The sequence below is a fragment of the Sinocyclocheilus grahami genome, unplaced genomic scaffold (genome assembly GCF_001515645.1).
Source record: "Sinocyclocheilus grahami isolate Dianchi unplaced genomic scaffold, SAMN03320097.WGS_v1.1 scaffold89.1, whole genome shotgun sequence".
Lineage (NCBI taxonomy): Eukaryota > Metazoa > Chordata > Actinopteri > Cypriniformes > Cyprinidae > Sinocyclocheilus > Sinocyclocheilus grahami.
This window is the reverse complement of record NW_015505268.1, coordinates 587,132-605,348: the sequence shown is the minus strand read 5'-3', so window position 1 is coordinate 605,348 and position 18,217 is coordinate 587,132. Positions and strand designations below refer to the sequence as shown.

At 35.5% G+C, this 18,217-nt stretch overlaps 2 protein-coding genes and 1 long non-coding RNA gene across 3 annotated transcripts in view; 1 reads left to right on the top strand and 2 right to left on the bottom strand.

Annotated features, from left to right (window-relative positions):
• Positions 1-285: 285 nt before the first annotated feature.
• On the bottom strand, positions 286-9,869 carry LOC107587057 (insulin-like growth factor-binding protein 7). Its single transcript, XM_016274663.1, has 5 exons — positions 9,409-9,869; positions 5,485-5,594; positions 2,906-3,013; positions 2,523-2,649; positions 286-919 (listed from the first exon to the last, which is right to left on the bottom strand). Exons 1-5 carry the CDS (start codon positions 9,821-9,823, stop codon positions 900-902), a joined length of 780 nt encoding a protein of 259 aa, XP_016130149.1. The 5' UTR covers positions 9,824-9,869; the 3' UTR covers positions 286-899.
• A 6,128-nt stretch (positions 9,870-15,997) lies between these two features.
• Positions 15,998-18,217, top strand: part of LOC107587056 (uncharacterized) — a 20,561-nt gene continuing 18,341 nt past the window's right edge. The window contains exon 1 of the long non-coding RNA XR_001609432.1: positions 15,998-16,227. This is a non-coding gene — a long non-coding RNA (uncharacterized lncRNA). The remainder of the gene's footprint in view (positions 16,228-18,217) is intronic.
• Positions 16,332-18,217, bottom strand: part of cpxm1b (carboxypeptidase X (M14 family), member 1b) — a 15,828-nt gene continuing 13,942 nt past the window's right edge. Inside the window, exons 11-13 of the mRNA XM_016274661.1 lie at positions 17,392-17,531; positions 17,194-17,296; positions 16,332-17,097 (exon numbers count right to left, since the gene is read on the bottom strand). Coding sequence (XP_016130147.1) covers positions 16,787-17,097; positions 17,194-17,296; positions 17,392-17,531 — 554 coding nt within the window. The 3' untranslated portion in view covers positions 16,332-16,786. The remainder of the gene's footprint in view (positions 17,098-17,193; positions 17,297-17,391; positions 17,532-18,217) is intronic.

Here is an 18,217-nt window from a genome sequence, read left to right as displayed (position 1 = left end):
TTTATATTTAGATATTAATAAAATCTAGTTGGATATAATGTAACATTTACTCATGGACCATGGTTCTCAATTAAATATGATTTTTGGTCCATCATACTAAAACATTTGAGAAACCCTGATTTAGATTAAGTAGTTTTACCCTCGGTTTCACAGACAAGGCTTAGGCCTAGTCCCAGACTAAAATGTAAGTCTGAGCTGTGTCAACTGAAAGAAACTTGCACTTACTGATCTTAAAATATATCAGTGCCTTTGTTTTGTCTCAAGATGCACACCAGTAATGTGTTTTCTGGCATGTTTATGAAAAATGACTAATTGAACTATGGCCTAATCCTGGCTTAGTCTAAGCTCTGTCTGTAAAACCAGGCCTTAAAGTTTTAACTGAACCTTGGAGGAACAGCATCTAAGTCTTAGAAATTGTGCAAAAAGTAGTAAAAAAAACTTTAAATAATTTTTTCAGCACCATAGACGTCGACCAAAAGAAAGCTAATCATAAACATCTTGAAAAATAAAGAGAAGCAAAACATGCATATGATAAGTGGAGAAGAGCTATTTGAGTGTCTTCACATGCATGCAAGTGAATGATATTATGTGGCGTATGAAGTGTGCGTGCCTAAATGTTTGTGTTCTCGGGTACGAATGTGTGTATCTCTTCAAAAATCAATATGATGGTTGTCTTGGTTGGCGCTTTACAGTATCGAAGTAGAGTGAGGTAACGTGCAGGAATGGAGAAATGTTGGGGTCAGGGTTTTTGTGAGTGTCCATATAAATAAGAATAAAGTGTCCATGTTTGAGCTGCTGTTTGTGGTTCAGGCGGAGTGTGTGAGCAGTGATTGCGCTAGATGCTTGTCATCAGTGCACAGGCGTAGTGTTTCAACATCTCAGTCGGAGGCTACGTCCTCTTACAGCTCATCATCCTTCCCTGCATACAAACAGACAAGAGGCACCAATGACAATGAAGTCTTCGTTTTCTAGTTACCTGAAAATAGGAATACTGTGTTATACAGCCAAACAGGTAGGTAATTGGCATTACATTTATAACTCACCTAAAAACAAAAATTCTGCTCCAAGATCACAATAAAAGCAGTTCATATAACTTGTTTGTTGCATTCAAAATCGTATGTGTGAGGAACAGATTGAGATTTAAAGGGATAGTTCATCCAATAATGAAAATCATTTACTCAAGTTGTTGAGTGCAAAAGAAGATATTTTGAATAATGTTGGTAACCAAACAGTTAACGGTAGCCATTCACTTCCATAGTGTTTTTTTATTTATTTATTATTATTATGGAAGTCAATGGATACCATCAACTGGTTGATGAAAGATGGATTTCTGTTGAAAGAAGAACTAAATGAAGACAGAAGAGTAAATGATGACAGAATTTATATTTTTGGGTAAACTATCCCTTTAAACAGTGTTAATTTATTATTATTTATATAATATAGTATTTATTAATATTTAGAATTAGCTTTATTTTTTTATATTTTCCGTTTTTATTTTAATTAGAGAAATAAATATTTTAATGTTTAAATTAATTTGAGAATTAATGTGCTTTTATAATTTTTTCAAATATATTTATCTTTTTTCAGTTCCTAAAATAACTTACATTTTCTTTTTTTCTTCTTTTAGTTTTAGTAATTTCATTCAAAATTAAACATTTTAAGCTTTTTTTCAGTACTAGTTTTTGCATCTTATTACAACTTCACCTTGTTTAATTTCAGTTAGTTCCCAAGGAAACATTTCTCATTTTTGCTTATATTTTATTCAAGTTTTCATTTTTTTAATAGATTGTTTACATTTTATTTTGTTTCAGCTTCATTCCAATTAATGAAGTGATTTTTAATAATTTTAGCTTTAGTTAATAACACTGGACTTAAATAATTTTACACTTTAAAACAGTACAATTTAATTAGCTTCTCCATTCAGATAGAAAAAGGGCATTTGTTCAGCGATAAAATCCATGCTTATTGTAAAATACAATGCTTATTGTATGACTTCAGTCATATGGTACTTTTTTGCAATTCTGGAAGCACTGTCATCACAGAATGATTCCAATGTTTGGAAAACAGCAGCTTGGACATTGTGCTATACATAGAAAAAAGAAAGTCATACGGGTTTGAAACAACAATGGTGAGTAAATCATGATTAGCTAGTAGGCTTTTTAAAAAATTATTAATTCAATCTAATCTAATCTGGAATTTTAGAGCATGCCTTAGTGAAGCAAAATTTTGATCGATTGAAACCAGGGAATGTTCCTCACAAAGTTGTTTTATGGGCTGTCAACATGCAACAGTAGAAACTTGTCACTGCAACCATCTTGCTCACAGGGAACTGGCAGGTGATGTGGGCCAAGAAAACAGTTTGGCATGATGGGACACGTCCTATACAGCATGTGCTGCACACATACGTTTCTACTACATTCTCTACCTTTGCATGTCTTTTATGTATCCTGAAGCATGAAGTAGGTGTGAATGGACTGATTTATTGTACATCAGTCAACCACCGTTCAACTGCACTCACTCACCCTTCTTGGGTGGAATGTCATTGATGGAATCCACCACGTGAATGGTGCCCACGGCCGATGCTTCGCCCTGGATGTTGCTGGCGTGACATTCGTAGGAGCCGTCCTCCTCCTTGGTAAGTGGAGATATCTGCAACAGATGGCCATCAGCCGTAGTTTTCACCCAATCTGTTCTCAATGTTTCGATAAGTGCAGAGAACTCCAAACAAATGTAACCTGAGATGAGCCTAGAGTGCTTTTAGAGCAGCGCTGCCAACAAAAAATGCTGTAACAGTTTTGCTTTGTGCAATAAATTATACTCGTAACTTGTAGCAGAAAGCTTGTAGTAGTTAAGCATGGAGATATAAACAAATGAAAGAGTGTATATTTAGTTAAAACACACTTACTAGCACCCAGCCAGTAACCTCATGCTTTTCCGGGCCTCCGCGGGTTTGGACGGCCAGGTTGTCTTTGTCTCCAGGGAGTGGAAGAGTCTTGTCTTTGCTATTAGTTACCTATGAGAATCACAGCAGCCATGAAGATATTTCACTTTTACACTCTATGGGTAATTCAAAACAAATTTAAACACACAAATGACTAAGCACATGATATGGCAGCCCACTACAGCTTGTTTGTTCTGTGGTGATTTTGGTTATGCATGATTAAGTTTCACCAGACTCTACAGGAAGAAACTGTTTCATTCACACAGATTAGCAAAGTTTAACCTAAACTATAACCACATGTGGAACCAGACACAATAGATCTTAAACTCTTAAATATTGCATTTTTGTATGCAGTTTGATAAACAGCCATCTGAAGTCCTTTGGGTGTATGAGCATTTAGGTTTGGAAATGTTTAACTAAAAACTGTTTGTAAAAATTTAAGTATTTTCTGTATTGATTTTTATCAGGTATTTCCCTGTATTTTGAATTTATTCCATGTTTTAGGGTTAAAAGAAATGTCAATAAAATGTCCTGTCAGAAAATTACCAGTAGCCTATACTTTTCTGTTTGTCTATGTATGTTTTTTTTAAAGTGTGAGGTGAATGGTGAGATAAACATAAGCATATTACTGAAGTTACAGTAAGGCTATGAAAATGCTTCTATTTTGCCTTTGGATATTATCTTATCTGCATATCAATTTGAGAAACAAACAAAATGTCTGATGAAGGCTTTGAATTTGGCGGAAATGTCATTGTTTTAAAGAAATGTTAAATTGATGTTTGTAGAGTGAGTGTTGCACTTTTTCCTAGAGCTGAGTATCAATTTGAGTGAAACATTTTTATTTTAAAGTTGCCCTTATTATGGATTTTTGAAAATTACCTTTCATGCAGTGTGTAACACAGTTCTAAGTGAATGAAAACATCCTGCAAAGTTTTAAATCTGAAAGTGCACCATGTATAAAGTTATTGTTTCTCAAAAGAAAAGTCGACTCTGAATCATTAAAAGGAGTGTTTTTAAAACGAATCCCAAGCCGTTTCATGTTGAAGTCAACATGAAACATTAGAATATTGCCTGCCCACTTGTTGGTCTTTTCGGGTTGGTCTGAATGAAAATGCAAATTTATTCTTTGCCACTAGGTGCCGCTTTTGGAGCGGTTACCCTAGTAATGCTGTACACAAAGCAGCACTGCGCTCACAAACACTGCTTTATCAGGCATTACAGAAATACTCGGAATGATGAAATGAAAATGAGACCAATCGGATCAATCACCGCAGATTAGCGTCAGGCAAAGGAGGGGTTTGGAAAAATGAATCCTTGAGCAAATCGTTTAGGAGTCGTTGAGCAAGTAAGGTAAAAATAAATGCATATTATAAGACAATGAAAGTGTTTTTTGACCTTGCATGCATGTCAACCTGTTGTTGGAGATTCCCAAAACCAAAATATGAACCTTTCATTACCCATAATAGGGGCACTTTAATCAACAATACAAAAATTATAACAAATTATATGAACAATAATAATATTTTACTTTTATTTCATTATTTAATAATATTTTTTTTATTTATTAATGATATTTATAATTTTCTTATTATTTTTATTGTTGTTGCTGTTATTATTATTATTTCATGTAATGGTACGTATTAACTTAAGTTAAAGAAATGGAAATTTCTCTGACTTTTCAAAATACTCCCCTCGCTCTTTCGCAAGCCCGTCTTCCAGACTTTAATTTTATTGCTTAAACTTTTTAATCTCCTCCTCTGATCTCAAGAGATGCTAAAAGTAGTTATTGAGCGACTCTGGGTCTGCATCTCTGTAATAAAAATATCCCGCAGGGCCCCTCAAACTGAGGCAAGGGTGAAATTCTGCATCCAGGACATAATCTAGTTTCCACCATTTATGAAGCATGACTAATCTGATCAACCGAAACTGCATAAGAAAATAGAACCCATATTACCTCATGCTTAAATAAGTAAGTAATTTACAGATAGAAAACGGAGTTAGAGCACAAACATATTTTTAAAGCCCAATATTTCCCAGGGTTTCAGATTTCCTGAGAGAAGTTAATAAGGAGTTTTTTTTTTTTGTCATGGGAAATCAACATTAGTCATTTTTGTATCCGGTCATCCGCTGTGGCTTTTTACATTAGTGAACTTCTCTATAGCCAGTACAAAGCAATGCCCAGTGCCATGGAATTCTTTGATCCTATCTTTAAGGAGAAAGCCTGTCTCCTTTAGTTCTAGAATGAAAAAATGTGAAGGCTGATGACACGCTTGATAAAGCGCTTCCTGCTCTGATCCCTCCCTTGTTCGTGGTGCTATTGTTTCTGTGCTGTGTTATTCATAGAAGTGGACATCCTTTGACATAGCTGGAGCCGTACTGTACGCACAAACACATCCTTCCTCTTTTCCATATGGGTTTTGTGTTTGTGCTATAGAATCTGATACATGAAAACGGATCAGCTCAGACGTTACTTATTTGCAAAAGCAATATCCATAGATTAACTGATTTTTTTTTTTTTTTTTTTTAATAATCTATTCTTTTACTTTTCTCCAGGTGAGCACAGGTGTTGGTATCCCGATGGCTTCACAGCTAAGGAAGACCTGCGAGCCAGTCACGTTCCAGACCTCTCCTGGAGCTGTTACAATAACTGGTGCTGCAGAGGACACAAAAGAAACAAGAAACAAAATGATTTGGAAGTTGCATTCTAGTTGCACATTATATAATAAGCATGCCATGCTGAAGTTATCAGCATGTGGGTTTCCCTCGTGCCTGGTTGAGTAAGGAATTCTGGGACCGAGTTTGCACACTGCACTGATGGACAGATTGTAATAATAATACAGACAACAGCTGCTTCATTGCTTCTAGTGTGAGCAAGTCGCTCCAATAGTTCACTCAAAATTGAAAAGGTTATTTCCAAAATTGACATGTCCAAATGACTTTTTCCTTCTATTAAACACACAATTATGAATTATTAATTCATTCAATGTCCTAGCAGTTTTCTGTTCAATTGGGACATTTCTTTCTAGTCATCTCAGGGAAAAAATGGCCCAGTTTACCTGAATTCACCCCTATTGTTAAAGCCCACGTGCACTTAGGTTACTTCAGCAAAGATAATGGTAAGAATGTAGTTTAGGAGTATTTCAAACAAGGTAAAACAAATCACTGTGCACTCCTGAGTTCATATTGTCAGTTTGTTGGGTTGATTAGGAGAAGGCAGAGGTCAGCGAAAGCTCTGCTGGAGAGGCTTTTCCATATACAGAATACTAACAAAGTGCAGATGTACGTACGATGTAAGTTAGATATTAATTTATCATACAGTGTATGGACAGCTTCATTGATTATAAAGGGAGTTATGAGTGCTTAAACACTAGCTAGATTGTATGCTCATTTAGAGTTTGTTCTTTCACATGATTCAATATAATAAAATGCATTTGGAATGCTCCCAAAATTCAAGATATGGGGGCAGAAAATGTATATATTTATATCATTTCATATAGTTGATCAATATCACAAATGTGATATTGATTTTTATACAACAGTTCAATATAACTGCAGGTTAAAGCATTCATGCCTGGCATTAAACTGTGTATATGCATCTAAATGCCACTTTAGATGCAGCTTCTGTGTTTTCTCTGCATTGCATTAATTTTGGTGATAATGATTTTATTTGTTTGGTAAGAGGCCCAAATGTCTTATTATTGTAATTGACTTTATTGATTAAATGTAAGAATTTGATACACTTCTAGAAAAAATGGCTTTACAAAGGTAAAAATGGCCATAAAGGGTAAAAATAATTTTAAACTTGTTGGAAAAGATTAATTTCTGTCACTGCTGTGAATCGACCACCACACAGAGTAAGCAACACACTCGTATATATATCGTCTGATTATCGATTGTTATCGATAAAACCCCAGAAAATATAGAGATATAATTTTTTGTCAACATCGGCACACCCCTAGGCTAGATATTTAATTCTTCTTGTGTAGTGATTGTTTGGTACACCTAATTCACTGATCATCATAAAATAATCTTTTATTTTAGAATTACATTTTCCCAATGATAACAATGACAAGACAAAAAATATGCATCATATGTATATAAAGTTTTATTTTATTTTATTTGAATTTTTTTGTGTAGGGGGTGAGGGGGTGGGGTTGGGGACTGGTTAGGGGGACCCCCCAAGAGCTTTGACACAATTCGAACACTGCTTTAGGTACAGAATTAGGCCTAAGCTTTTAATTTGTCAAAGATGAACCAACATATTGTACTTACAATATTAATACATTGGCCTCAAAACGTTTTTGGACACTTAAATCACACTCAAAAAAGTATGAATTCCATTGCATTATGCAAATACATAATGCCTTGAATTCCTAGTGACAGGCTCCATTGTGACAAATTTAACCCTTAGTATGACAGCTATTGGGGCATGATGTCACAAAACATTAAAAAAAAATATGCACACATGCATATATATTTCAGAAAAATATGTTATGTTTATATATTAAATATATTTATTTATCATATAAATTATATGAATATAAATATAGACATGTAAATACATGTAAATATTTTCAAAATATATACTGTATGTGCATGTATTTAAATATACATAATAAATATACACAGAACACACACATATATTATGCAAACAAAAACTTTAATTTTGGGTGCGATTAATCGCAATTAATCGTTTGACAACACTATATGGGTGTTTCTGCAACTACGGGCACTTTTAAGTCCCAGCAGTGAAATTTTAGATTTATGTTAAAATTTGTCACATGATGCTTTATAAATATATTCACAGTGTCATTACACACCTTGACAAAAAAATATAATTAATAAATAATGTGATTTAATATAAAATTATGAAGCATTTATAGGTCCAAACACCATTTTTGTTCATGTCCCACAACTCTGGTCACAATGTTGAGATATGTAAAATAAGCTAATTGAATTACAATTTTAAATGATTTCAAATGGAATAGTTTAATATACATATTAATTTACAGCATCGTAATTTTTTTGTATTATTTACTGATCATTTTTATGATTCTTTCAACTAAATGTGCCTGTCCCACACTTTTGAGTCCTTACCGCAACAATGAAAAAGGCTTTTATTATGACATTTTATCAAAGACAAACAAGTCTAGTTTCTAAGGGAATAGAAATTAGCATGTGAGCACATTGTTGACAGATTGGGCCACCTCACTACCTCACACACAAGATCCCAAAAATATAAGGTAAATATAATCTTTTCTGTGTCAGTATTTATTGTGTGTCCTTATCATACAGCTTAGTAATTCTGCACTTTGAACTACATTTTAAAAATAAATGTATTTTACTGTTTAATTCATGTATATTAAGATGCTAAGTCAAAACTAGTAAACTACTAAAACATTAGTCAAAACTAATGTAGTAGACCTTGCTAGCTGCCAATTAGCAGCAATATTAGCACAAATGTCATTTCTGCAACGTCTTTACCGCAGCAAATTTAGGTGTTGCGGTAAAGACCTTGTGTTGCAGTAGAGACAAGTTCAAGGTTTACTGTATATTAGATTACAAATATTCAGTCTATTTTAAATTATATTTAAACATGACATTTTGTAACCCTAGATAAGACCAAATTCATCAACAATAAGATCAAAGAAATGCAGAGAGGAAATGAGAAAAGACCCAGAGAGGTATGCAGAGTATCTGCAGACGGAAAAAGAATGTTACAAAAAGAGAGAGGAAAATGGGCAGATTAAGAGTGTCTCCCGCAGCTGACAAAAAGAGAGAAAAATCTGAAAAGAAGGCAGTGGAGGACAAATAAAAGAAACCGGAGGGCAAAACACAAAGTACGGCATGCCTCAAATCAGTTTGTTGCAACAAACACACCACCACTATCCCCATCTGATGATAACTTACATGCTGCTCCACTAGAACCTTCACCTAACGGGACAGCTGCTCTTAAGAGGGGGTGTAAAAAAGATACAATCAAAGATGTACTACGAACTCAGAGATGCAAACTACAAGCTGAAGAAGGCAGTGGCCTCAGATGAAAAATACAGGAACTTTCAGGAGATAATCTTTTTTAAACATGAAAAACTGTTTGAGTTCTAACGTTGCGGGGTAAGGACATTTTGTAAGAAGAGTTGAAAAACATAAAAAATAAACAGGTTTCAGATTAAAATCTTAATGACTCTATGCAATTTTGTTGACCTTTTTATATGTATTACAGACTCTGATGGTTAAAATAAAAATTCACAGGGGTTTATTATTATTTTTTTTTTTGGAGTCAAAAGTGCCCAGTTGCAGAAACACCCATATGATAGGCCTAATATATCAATCGAACGTTCATGACTTATTGTAGCCCACATGCACTATTAATCAGCATTATCTAAACATTTTACTTATTAATGAAAGTTATTCAAGTGTTGACTGCTAAATTACAGAGAGCTTCTTATAGTGTTGAGGCATCTCACCTTGAGCGCATTTGCCCTTGTTCCGAATCTTAATCTCGGGTTTTTTGTCCTTCACTGCTTTCACACTTGCTGCTTTCAGCTCACAGCCGCTGTTGTAGTTCACGCCGTCACTGCCACACACGGGATAGCTGCTCTTGCAGACGCAGACCCCTGATTTGCTCTTCTTGTCTTTGTCGCTCTTGACGCACTCGAGTCCGGACGCGCAGCGCTTGGCTGAGGCTCCGCGTCCCCCGCACGGCTCTCCAGCCCCCGACGCGCAGAGCTCGCAGCAGCCGCACGCGTCCAGCAGCGTCCCGGAGGAGCAGCCCTCGGCCGGCAGCGGAGCGCACTTACTCGGGTCGCAGGTGCCGCAGCTGCGGGGCAGCCGGTCCGCTGACACCACAGCGAACAGTGTTAATAGCAGAACGCAGATCATGGTGAGGTGTGAAGGGTCTCAGGCTGGTTCAGAGTCTGCTGCTTCTTTCTGCTTTGGGATGGAGGTACTAGACCCCGCCCAGCAGGACCATAAACTTACAATAGCACAAGTAAACGTATCCTCCTTTCTTGGCATAGTTCTGTTGTTATTGGTATTATTTATGATACCATGGAATAACAACGTGTTCACTGATGGATTAGAAGTTTTTGTGGTTGCAAGGGTGTCCCAATTCAAAAGAGCCCAGGTATCTTTAAGTCTCATATGACAGGGATTCCCAAACTTTTTTATGCCAAGGATTTCCAAATTTGATGATCCCCTTTCATAATTTATAAGGGTAGATACACATTTATACTACAGAGTAAGAATACTGGTAAGTGTGAATTTTTACAGACAACATACTGTTTTGTATGTTACAACAAAGTACAACATACTTTTTGGCTTCAAAATTAGTTCAGAATGGAATATGGTGAATATTTATTTTTGTATTTTCTCTTACGCTGTTAGATGTACAAACATGAAGAGAATCATTTTCAGTCCAGATAAAAAAAAAAAAAAGAGCATATGTACACAACCATTCAAAAAGTTTGGCATTTACAGATTTAATATATTTTTTAAATACTTTTATTCAGTAAGGATGCATTAATTGATCAAAAGGGACAAAGACTTTTTTTTACATTTTAGTTTTCATATAAATGCTGTTCTTTTGAACTTTCCATTTATTAACAAAAGCTCAAAAAAGTGTATTATGATTTCCACAATGACATTAAGCAGCACAACTTTTTTCAACATTGATAATATTGTTAAATGTTTTTTGAGCACCAAATCAGCATATTCGAATGATTTCTGAAGGATCATGTGACACTGAAGACTGGAGTAATGATGCTGAAAATACAGCTTTGCATTACAGGAATAAATTACATCTTAAAGTAAACTAGGAAACTATTATTTTAAGTTGTAATAACTTTTCAAAATATTACTATTTTCACTGTATTTTTGATTCGATAAATGCAGCCTTGCTAAGCATAAGAGACTTATTTCAAAAACATTAAAATCTTACCAACCCAAAACTTTTGAACAGTAGTGTGTATGTTACAGAACAACCCTTACACTGTTTTCCTTTACAAATGTGTAATTTGTTTCTGATAGGCCAAAACCGTAAGCCTTAGAAAAAAATGGAGACCTTATCCTTTTTTCACAAATAACTTTTATTTTAACATCAGCTTAAAATTGTACTACTTATCAGAGTCTCTTTCCTAAAGCAGTTTTTTTTATAAACACATCTGATGGATGAATCCACCACTACATACACAGGCATCCACATGTTCCGTTCACATTTTCAGTAGCCGATGCTCTAATTTACAACGTCCACATCCATCTATTTTATGTATTTGGCTACAAATGCAGCTGCAATGTCCTTGTATGGTGTTTCAGAGTCTGAGCGTGTTGGAGGGATCCGACAGACGGCCCGGAAGCGAGGGGATCTCAGGAGCAGGTTATGTGCCAGGCCAACACAACTGGAGCTGAGCCAGTACAGACACATGGACTACAAATTAAGGAAAAAGAAAATAAAAATCATCAGGGGTCATTTAAATTTCTATTTGAATTTGTAAATTCAGAGTGCTGTTTTTGTGAAGCATTCTCAACTTGAGAAACTTCTCATCTACTGCTCCTACGTATGAAGGACTGGAGACACAACACAAATTGTCTATTACTATGTCTAGATAAGCACAAGACATCGATTTGTACATCTACTGAAGATATCACAGCAAAGTTGTACAACGTCTCAGCCCTTTGTAACTATTCTCAGGTGGGCCCTCCGTATGCCCCCTTTTGTCGCAAGATCAAAAACCTCAAGAACTCTGGGCAATAAGGGGCATATCTATGCAGGGAAAAAAGACATCATGTACCACTGCTGTCTTTTCTTTTGGAAAAACAACATCACTTGAAAACGTGAGTGATATTTATTCATGTCATACAAGTTGAAACCTGTCCAGACCCTTGCTTAACGTAAAGTTACTGTACACAGATACAGCAGATAATGTCTGAATGGAGTTGCTGAGGACCTGGACACTTACTGACGGGACTGTGGCGGCTATAGGAATCATCACCAGAGATATTCCTCTGATGAAGTTAGTCACATACTTTTGGAACTTTGAAGGCTCTAGCTGTCTGAGGGCGAATATCTGGAAAACAGATTGGAAGAAAAAAAAAAAAAAAAAAGGAAAGAAAAAAAACTTTCATTGGTTAATAATAGAATCTCATAAAACCTATCAAGAATAAGTAATATTTTTACCACAATTTTAAAATAAAAATAAATAAATAAACATAACATTTTAATAGATTAGAGTTAGACAAATCATTTGATGACATATTAATAATGTTGCTCAAACAGTAGACACTAGCAATGCTAAGGTCATGGGTTTAATTCCCAAGGAATGTAAGAACTGATGAAATGTTTACCTTGAATGCAATGTAAGTTGCTTTAGATAAAGTGTCTGCCAAATATTAAGCGTTAGCGTTAGTTCTGGCAGGTCACGTGAGTCAAGCTTGCATCAGCTGATTCTCAGCTGATCACATCTACCTATAGGAATGACACCTATCGCGGCATTCCTATATAAGCTCTATTCAGTATTATTCAGCAGCTTTTTAGCTTGCTCAGGAGCAAATTACCCTCCTCAATCCCCAGCTCCTCCTTTCGCCACAGTCAGGACTTGGCTTTCTGATATTCCTTGCTAATCCTTTATCTTGAATAAAGTGTTACACTTAAATATCATTAAGTACATTAATGATATCTGCCTTGTTCTGTTCTGTTAACCCTAGGGGGGTTATTATTGCTGCTCTCCCTGCTCATTCATGACAGGCTGTATGGATGGGCAGGGAGGTTTTTGCCCAGAACAGAACCATATCGCCAAACCAAACTTTATGCTAAGTATCTTTTAAGTATAATTTTTTTAAGTATCATTTTGACGATAGTGGTCCTGACAGAAATACATGTAAATGTAATTGATATTATATTATTATGAATTTTATAATTATATTGTTATTTAGCAAATAATAAAAAATAAACAAAAACAAACAAATAAATCAATTGTGACTCTCTCTGTGAAATCCAGGCTAAAGTCTCAAAATCTAATTATGAGATTACAAGCATCAAAGTTTGATTTCAACCATTAATTTCACTATAATTTCATTCTTTGACATGGCCTTACTCAGTCAATATTAAAGATATAAAGGTTAGATTTTCACAGAATGTTCTTTACCTTATCAAGGATGATTTTATGTAGAAAACAGTAAATCACACAAAAAAAATTACTTTAGCTGGGTTTTCACAGAGAGGGAGATGGCATTAAAATAATTATTTCCTACCTGCACGTTTTCTCTGACCAGCCCTTCTCTTTGGCTTTTACAGAGATCTCAAAGCGTAACTGGTGGGCCAACACAGCTATCTCCTTCTGCAGAGCTTCAACCTAGCTGGGGCAAAAGGGCACAAGGGTTACTCTTTTTTAAGTCTTTTTTCCTTTCCAACAGATACAAAGTATGGCCTATGAAAACATTAATTCACTGGCCACTGTCACTGGGACTAAAAACCTAAATATGGCCTGGATGGACCAGTGTTTTGACTCCGTATGCCCCCTTCAGATTTTTTCAGATACAGACAGCCACATGCATATTTGCATGTGCATTTGCATTTCATATATTAAAAGGACAACTGATTTGGCATCTCTGCTTGCATTTTTAGATATCAAAACATCAGTTTAAAGAGATGGTCTGACACACTACAGATAATGTTCTCACACTGTGGGACATCAGTGGGGGAGGAAAAAGGAGGGGAGGCACATTCTTTTTCTCCTCCTTGGCAAGAGAAACATCCCACAGCTGGGAGACACTGGGCGAGAGAGAGACTCTTAATAAGGCACATGATCTCCAGTGTTTACTTTGTGATATCTGCTGAACTCCAAGATGTGCCTTACATACTTTTCTATGTGTAGATAAACAAATAAATTAAAATGAGAAAGGTCTGTTTACTCAATGATTCACGTTAAACCTAGTCAGAAACCAACACTCTCATGTTGCAACATTATTGAAAGGGATAAATCGTTGAAAAATGTTTTCTTTTTCTTTTGAAACCTGGGTTTGATGTGCCTGTAATTCAAAAGGCAAAGCTGGAACTCAACTAACACAGAAGAGATGCCAATTAAAGGAATAATGGGAAATGAAAAATGAAAACCAAAAGGAAAATAATGATATTCTAAAAAGAATATATCCTTTTAAGAAAAGACAAAAACTGGCCTGTGAATTGGCAGAAATAAGCGCAAAGTACAGTGATAAAATCATCACAACATTGACTACAGTTCATAAGTTTGTAAATGAATACTTTAATTCAGCGATGATGCATTAAATTGATTAAAAATGTCAGTGAAAACTTGTAATCTTTAAAGATTTCTATTTCAAATAAATGCTGTTCTTTTGAACTTTTTATTCATTAAAGAACCTTGAAAAAAATGGACAAAAATACCAACATTGATAATAATAAGAAATGTTTCTTGAGCAGCAAATCAAGATATTAGAATGATTTCTGAAGACTCGAGTAATAGCTGCTGAAAATTTAGCTTCACTATAACTGAATAAAAATATTCAGCAAGAAAACTTTTTAAAATTGTAATAATATTTAACAATATAACTGTATTTCTGATTAAATCAATGCTGCTTTGGTGAGCATAAGATACTGCTTTCAAAAACATAAAAAAAGTACTGACCCGAAACTTTTGAATGGTTGTATATAGCTACAAAAAACAACAACACCACCAAAGCTAACATGATTTTACACAACCAAATATCCATACAAGACCTTTGCAATGATGATGGACTGATAGATTCCCAGGGGGAGAGTGATGGCGGTACGCAGGGCCAGCGTCGTGCACATGATGCTGGCCCACCACGGCAGTCCCGTCATCTGTTGAGCGGACACGAGGAGCTGCTCTGTGAGGTATACAGGAGTAGAGTCTGCAACGCTCTCATACCAGCTCAGTCGGTCTGTGGTAATAGTTCTTCTGGGCTGAAGCCCCACGGTCAGTGTGATGGAGGCATCTAACCCTAAGAGGGGTGAACTGCAGCAGAGAGGCCGGATGCTGTGAGTCCTGGAGTCCAGATAGGAGGATCTGTGAGATACACTTCTGATGTGAGGCCTCAGTTTTGCTAGGCTTCCATAGTGACATATCCGTACAGTCACAAAGGTCATCGACCTGGTAAACTTCGTCCATATCATTATGGATGAACCTCTGAAGAAAAAAGAAAAAAAACAAAGGATCAAGGAAGTGTCTCAGCAATGTCTGCACACAAAAGCAAAATCTTTTTTTTTTCCAGTTTTGCAGACATTAGTGGTCCAGCTATTCTAAACCACATATCCTGTTTTTTTTGTTGTTGTTGCAGAAAACATCCTGATTTTGTTTTTGCACGTCTAGAACTAAAGCAATTGTTGTAAGCATGGAATATGCACACCGTGGCATAATGATATGAACATGCAAGTAATTATTGCTCATTGGTTGTTTATGATTAAAGATTAGTTTTTTGTGTCCTTTATTATTTTTATTGGATGACATATATCATAATCTGCTATGTTTCATACACTTCACCTCTCTTTTGCTCTTGACACACAAATCAAATGCCATGCATGATACATTTAATATTTTATATTATGGATATTCTGCAAATCTCTTTAAAATAACCTTTTACTAAAACAAACTATTCGTATTATAATAAAACACAAAAATGGCTATTATTGTTCGAAATTATCAATTTAAAATGCCTATCGAACACTAATCAATAGTAATAAAAAGAAATAAGTCAAAGATAACTCCTTTAACCTGGTCAGACTCTAACAGTAAAGTTAACTGGAAGAAACATAACAAAATCTTTACCTTCGTTTGCGGTTGTTTATCACATAATGTGCGCGTTGAGTATGTATCGAAACATTTTATTTTTCCAAGTATATTTATCCTTTTCATCCGGAATGTCAAAATGAGCAAGGCACAAGTCGCTTGAATATGACGCCATGTATGTCGCGCGAAACATTGCGTCACTGAATCGCTCATTTTATATTTAAAATAAATCATTAGGAACGTATGACAAGTATTACAAAATACAGAGTAGATTCAATGTATTCTAAAAGCGTATTTATTTATTTTTCTATAATTATGTACATTGTTGGAATCTCCCAAAGCAGCTCAGCGCCATCTGTTGACAGCCACAGGTCAAACAGAGAAAGTGGCGTACATAGGGACAATATAGAGCCAAGTTCATTCATCATGTCAAGTTATTACAAAAGTCATTTACAAATGATTCACGTCTCATCTGGATCTCTGTAACTACTCGTATTTGGATAATACGAATGCTTGTTATGTGAGGTATGTTGATCTTTGTATTGTTTATCATGTTACATATGTGTTGCTAGATTTTGTGACAACAGTTTCCTTCAAAAACAAAACACTCATGCTAAATCATACATTAATTAATCAAACTTAATTTCACGGAATTGGTAGCATTATAAATTACTCTTCAGTATTCAGTATATAGCCTATATTGAATCTTCAGTGTTAAACTGTTTGAAATATTGCAGACAAAATATAAACATTTAATGAAACCATTTGACAAAACATTCCAGACTGAGATGTTGTATTTGCTCTTCTATGCAGAAATATGAGCACATATTAGCACGAAAATCACATTTTCCAAAGATGGCGTTATTTTTAATTGTCCATTTTATCAGTAACTGTTCAGTTTGAAACATTTTTGTGTAAAATTTACAGTACATTGCATAATGTATCTGCTCTAAATGTATAATACACAATGTATGTTACCACAGGAAAGGGCAACTTACAGGCCCTCTAAACTGCATCTGCCTGTGACATTGATAGTTTAATCCTGTATTTGGCCGGCAAAACAGGTCAAAGGTTAAAGGTCAGTCTAGTTGTGGGCCCCCCTAGCCCTGCGCTGCTGTGATGCCCTGCGTTGATTAATAAGCTTAGTGCTGGCACGCAGTTTCCGTATGCGCAGCTGGCGCAGTCGGAGCTGTAGGTCTTTGGGAATCTTGCCTCCCTTGGCCAGGATCTCTCTCAGACGCTGTTTTGGTGTCTTGGTGAGGTGGAAGTCACATATAGTTGGGTAATGCTCGTACTCGACCCTGCAACTTTGTGTAGCTGGGAAGTATCCCTCTGCGGTCACTGTGATATCATAGTCGCCTGGGTTCAACAGACGCCAGAAGTCCCCATCAAAAGCTGAAACAGGATAGGAGAACATTTTTAGCTCATTTTGTAGCTGCCTGAAAGTATTTGAATGATTGTTTTAATCATTCTGAATGGCATTAACGTTACCTGATCTTATGTGGTGGTCGATGTCATCTACTTTGATAATGGCATCAGCGATGCCGGCTTCAGTGTCTTTGTCCTTAACCACTCCTTTGATTCCTCTGTGCACCTGTCATATGGACAAATCAGTGTTTGCATGGCTTTTTCTGAGACATTCAGGTGTTTAGACGTGGTTGCTGGCATTTTGTATGTAATATGTTGTACCTGTTCCATGTAGACAAGGAGAGATTCTTTATTGTTCTCCCATTCTATGGGCAGCTCACTGGCATGAGGGAACTTATCACAGGACAGCTCCACCGTCACCTCAAAACAGTTGGTGTGCAGGTAACTAAAGTCATTCATACCTACACATGAAGACACAGGCAGAGTGATGCAATTGGGGTTAATATTCTCAGACGCTACCGTTCAAAAGTTTGAAGTCTGTAAGATTTTTAAATGTTTCAGAGAAGTCTCTATGGATCTATGCTGCATTTATATTAACACAGTAAAAACAGTAATATTGTGAACAAACTATTATTACAAACTGTTTTCTGTTTTATTCTATTTTAAAATCTGATTTATTCCTGTGATGCAAAGCTGAATTTTCAGCATCATTACTCCAGTCTTTTGTGACATATGATCCTTCAGAAATCTTTCTAATATTCTGATTTACGCCTCAAGATACATTTACTTATTTTTATCAGTGTTGAAAAAAGGTGTGCTGCTTAATATTTTTTTTTAAACTGTGATGCCATTTGTTTGAAAGTTCAAAAGAACAACATTTATCTGAGACCAATTATTTGTAAATGTCTTTACTGTCACTTTTGATGCATTTTAAGAAACCGTACTGACCCTAAACTTTTGGTAGTGTGTATTGGTTAAAAGTACATTTTGAACCCTGAATGTAATGGTAATGATACAAAAGAATTATGAGGTGAAAAAGTGATATTACTTTTCCTGGTGAGAGAAAATTAGGGAATTCAGATAGCTAGAGTAGAAAATATAGTATAATAATACATACATTCTGCAATAACTTGGCCTATATATATAT